The sequence below is a fragment of the Lactuca virosa genome, chromosome 7 (genome assembly GCF_052849685.1).
Source record: "Lactuca virosa cultivar CGN04683 chromosome 7, Lactuca_virosa_CGN04683_v6, whole genome shotgun sequence".
Taxonomy (NCBI): domain Eukaryota; kingdom Viridiplantae; phylum Streptophyta; class Magnoliopsida; order Asterales; family Asteraceae; genus Lactuca; species Lactuca virosa.
This window is the reverse complement of record NC_136432.1, coordinates 84329486-84333877: the sequence shown is the minus strand read 5'-3', so window position 1 is coordinate 84333877 and position 4392 is coordinate 84329486. Positions and strand designations below refer to the sequence as shown.

Genomic DNA, 4392 nt, shown 5'->3' with positions numbered 1-4392 from the left:
AAATTAATACAATTTGTGAAACGTCGGCAAAACTACATAGAAATTAAATATTATGTAGCAAATCATAAAGTTTGCAGAATTAAATAGATTTAGAGAATCTTGATCATATTTAGTTTTTTTTTTCTTGATCACATTTAGTATGATTATGATCTCTATGTAAATAATAAGATCTTAATAACATTTTACATTTCACGGTTTGAAGACCTGATCGATATTTTTGTAGAAAAAAAGCATAAAATTATAATTATGTTTATCGAAAGGAATTTTGTTTGTTATTTTTCGATGATGAAAACTTTTTAAGGATTTTCTATAACTATACAAAATACCAAATACGATATAATTCAGAATTTCAGATTTACTAATTGCTGACAAATAACAAATTACACTAAATTTAAAAACCGCCGCCGAGGAGGGAAAATGGATACGGCGGCGGTGGAGGTCGAACGTCGGGATCCGTTGATCCGTCGCCAAAGTAAACGTTATTACCACCACCACCACCACCCGTATGGTTTGAGTACCTGTTACTTCCGTTCATCGGCTCTGATACGACGGGAAAACAAACACCGTCATCGCCGCCGCTACGGGTGTCCTTATTCCACAGCCAAACAGTCGACGGAGAAACAGGAGACGGCGGGGATCTCCATAACTGCTCGTTACCGTAATATCCATCCGATGATGAAACTACGTCTCCGCCAACTCTCTGGCAGCCGTAATCCTCCTCGCGTTTAATCGAATTTGATATCTGGAAACTCGACGATGACGGCCGCGACGTCGGAGGAGTGAGTAATCGTCGTTGCCTCTTTTTATCCATCAGTCGTTTAGATCGCTGAACCTTCTCAAGCATCATACGTGATAAAATCTCTGGATCTTCAGCGACTTTACAAAGCAACGCCATCATTTGCTCCGGCCGCCGCTCCGTCGCCTCAAGTCTCTTGTTCATCCCAACGAGCTCCTCTTCTAGTGCCTTCTGCTCCTGTTTTAACCTCGCAATCTCCATAACCATATCTTCCTCTTCCTCATCATCTCCTCGCATATTCCCCGAATATTTCCCCCTACTACTGTTCACTTGCCTCTTCCTCCCAATGTTCTTCAATAAATGCACCTGCCCTCTCAAAAACCACTCGTTCGCAAACTCCCATCGATCCGGATCCACTTTTCTGAATCCCTACATAAACATCGATCACAAATAAATCAGAAACACAAACAAATAAATTAAATATGAACGAAAAGGTATTTCAATTGCTTACGTAAGTATTGAGTTGGCGAATGAAACTGGAGAAATTATTGTGCTTAAAGTAAGCAGGTAAGAGGCGTTGTGAGAAAGCTAAAGAGTCAACGACGATGAAGCTGTTGTTGGAGTTTCCCCACCGGATTAGATCATCTATGGAAGAATCGTTGACCATCTGATAAGTTTTCATGATGAATGGTGCGATTACTTCGTTAGATTCCATGATTTTATGAACATAAAATGTCTAATTTTCACCTGAATTTCTTCTTCTAAAGTGAGCTAAATATGAACCAGAACCGGAGGAGACGAAGTGTGTGTTTGTTTGTGTGTGTATTTGTGTGATTTAACAAAAATGATTCCACGAAGAAGCATTGTGTAGCACTGTTAATATATGTGAGGACCACTTTTTTGGAAGTCGTACTTTGGGAGTCATATGAAACTTGAAACCGAAAGTGTATTTTATTAGAGCATCCACAAATATCTTTTTTCACAAAGTTATATTTTATTTTCTTGATAAATTTGCAAATTTGGTCCCGTAGATTGCCCAAAACTTAAGACTTTGGTCTTAGCTATTTTGGAGTTGTACCTGGTCTAATAAATTTATTTTGTTACAATTTTGGTTCGTCTCAAACTTGGAAGTGGAATGATTTTTTTTCTTTCTATTTACTTCACTATTTTTAAATTAAAAATGAAAATATACAACCCGCCCCATTCCTCTCTCTCTCTCTCTCTCTCTCTCTAAAACCATTAGATGATTTGTTCAACATACACACACTTAAGAACACAAAATTTGAATCACATACTTTATTTTCTGGGTTTGCTCTTCAACACACACGCACACACTTAAGAACACAAAATTTGAATCACATACTTTACTTTCTGGGTTTTCTCTTCAACACACACGCACACACTCAAGACAAGTTTTTGGGTTTGTTCAAGAACTATCGATTTCTGAAAATCACCAGATGGAGGAGATGAACTCAAACATATGTGCTCGATTTCAGAAAATCCACCCACTAATCTTTATTTTTCTTTTTTGACCACACCAACAACTTAGGAAACGAAGGAGATATCTCTATCTCAATCAGAAAATCCAGCTAATGCTCTTGCTTCTATTTCTCAATTTCAATCCTCCATCAAAATCCCACAGAGGGAAAGGGATTTCCTATGTTGCTTTGCAACCATCTTCTTCAGTAATTAGGTCGGGTCTCACTCCCTTTAAAATAAAACCTGATGGACCTCAAATCAGATTTGATGACCTGAAACCATAATCAAGTAAACCAAAGAATTGATTTTTCTACATGATACATGTAATAAATATAAACAGGAAATCAAATTCAATCCATAGAACTGAAAGCTCCATGAAATCAAACCTTATTAACTTAAACCCCCCAAATCGAACCCTTGGACCCGCGTCATCAAATCTAGAAGGGATGAACACAAATAGAAAATAAAAACCAGGAAAACCCCTCCACATGTAACTTAGTCCTGATCTCCTCAGCACCATCTCTAGTGAGAGAGAATCGATCAAAGTTTAGAACACCATTAGTGACGACATTTCCAGTGAGAGAGATTCGATCGAGCTTTTCGACTGGGTTTTTTTTGTATGTTTGCTACTTATGGTAGATGAGAAAGATGGACGGTCGGAGTTTGGAACAAGGGGTGAGGGGTGACGACGTTAGACATAGAGGAGGCAAAGGCGGTAGACACCGACGACAGTAGTGGTGGACTTGCAGGGTGTAGATGGACGAGGTGTTGTGGAGGGGGATAAGTGATTGAATCATAAGCAATGATGTCTTCTGCTTCCTCCCACTCTTTCGGGATGAATACTTTAGTCTCATCGGCTAATGTTTTCGATGATGAATCGATCGCCATTAACGTTGCTTCGTCTTTCTATGTGTGTGTGTGTAACGCCCGTAGATTCGGGATAGTCAATTTAGAGACGATAAGCGTCAAAAATGACTTTTTAATAGAAGATTATTTAGAATGAATAATCTTAACCAAGTCATAGTATATGTTACAAGGGTTTCGTACATATAAAGAACGCCGAAATCCGAGTTATAACGAAGAAGTTATGGCCCGTCGAAGTTTTACGACAAAACCGGCACGACACCGGGAGACGTAAATAGTGAATTTATGATAGAAGACTTTTTAGCCTTAGTGATCTAAACAAAACTTGTATTATACGTTAAACCGAAAACATACAAAAAAAGAACGTCAAAATCTGACTTCGTATGAGGAAGTTATGATTTTTCTAAGATTTGGCATAGCAGTGCACAGCTCGAAATTCGAATTTTAGATCGATCGATTTTTGGCCAAACCTAAATGAGAATTGAAGATCTCATTAATAGTAGCGCAACGGTAAAAAGACAGACGAAAACGGACGTCGGATGAAGAAGTTATGAATTTTTAACGGACTATTCCTGTCCCGGCCTGTTAAAAATATAACTTTAAAAATAAAGTCAAAATTAGCCGACGGAGTCTAAATGAAAGTTGTAGAGTACGTCTCCACCTACGCGTGGATATAAAGAGCGTCAAAAACGGAGTTCGTATGAACAAATTATAAATTATAATAGCATATTTACGTATTAAAATAAAGTATAAATCATATATACGTATACATATGTATACAAATGTATATATCATTAGAAAGGTATCGACGATGCGGTCATTATAAGACTAGTGTTGAGTACTTTCGACATTAGTTTAGTACAAATATCGTTAAATCTATTTAAAATAGTATTTTGAAGGGGTGTTTAGTCGTTTATATAACTATAAGGTCATTAAGTAATTATGGAATGTAGTTTTTGTAAATTCAATTACTATAAATAAGAGCCTTGGGTTCTCATATTTCTTGCACCATTCTCTTGATTCAAGAGTCTTTCTCTTCTTATCCCCCGAGTATTTCGGTCCCTCGTGATTCGACTTCTCTTTCTGTAGTTTTAGTATAGTAAGGTGAGCGCTGAAGCGCTGCACGAATCTTTCTTAGAAAGATTCAGCGATGAAGTTCTGCCCCTGCAGAGCCCGACTCCTAGCTAAAACCCCCTTGTAAGTAAGTTATGCTTACCCTATTTTAAATATAGTTTATATTTAAAATTAGTATTGTTATTATGAACTTATAATAAATATTTGAGCTATTATTATGACTTATATAAGTGTCGTTA

The 4392-nt window shown here is 37.2% G+C and overlaps 1 protein-coding gene across 2 annotated transcripts; it reads right to left on the bottom strand.

The window, feature by feature from the left end:
* Positions 1 to 337: 337 nt before the first annotated feature.
* On the bottom strand, positions 338 to 1648 carry HSFC1 (heat shock transcription factor C1). Of its 2 annotated transcripts, XM_079058598.1 has the most exons (3): positions 1484 to 1648; positions 1248 to 1403; positions 338 to 1165 (listed from the first exon to the last, which is right to left on the bottom strand). In XM_079058598.1, exons 2-3 carry the CDS (start codon positions 1401 to 1403, stop codon positions 392 to 394), a joined length of 930 nt encoding a protein of 309 aa, XP_078914724.1. In that variant the 5' UTR covers positions 1484 to 1648; the 3' UTR covers positions 338 to 391. The 2 variants fall into 2 exon arrangements, with proteins under 2 accessions (XP_078914724.1, XP_078914723.1); XM_079058597.1 differs by having other exon boundaries at positions 1248 to 1648.
* Positions 1649 to 4392: the final 2744 nt, after the last annotated feature.

What these genes read in the sequence shown, in the direction of transcription:
- HSFC1 (XM_079058597.1), bottom strand. Translation starts at nt 1,451, where the DNA reads ATGGAATCTAACGAAGTAATCGCACCATTCATCATGAAAACTTATCAG. An exon ending in TTCGCCAACTCAATACTTAC is followed by an intron (nt 1,166 to 1,247) that starts GTAAGCAATTGA and finishes ATGTTTATGTAG; the next exon opens with GGATTCAGAAAAGTGGATCC.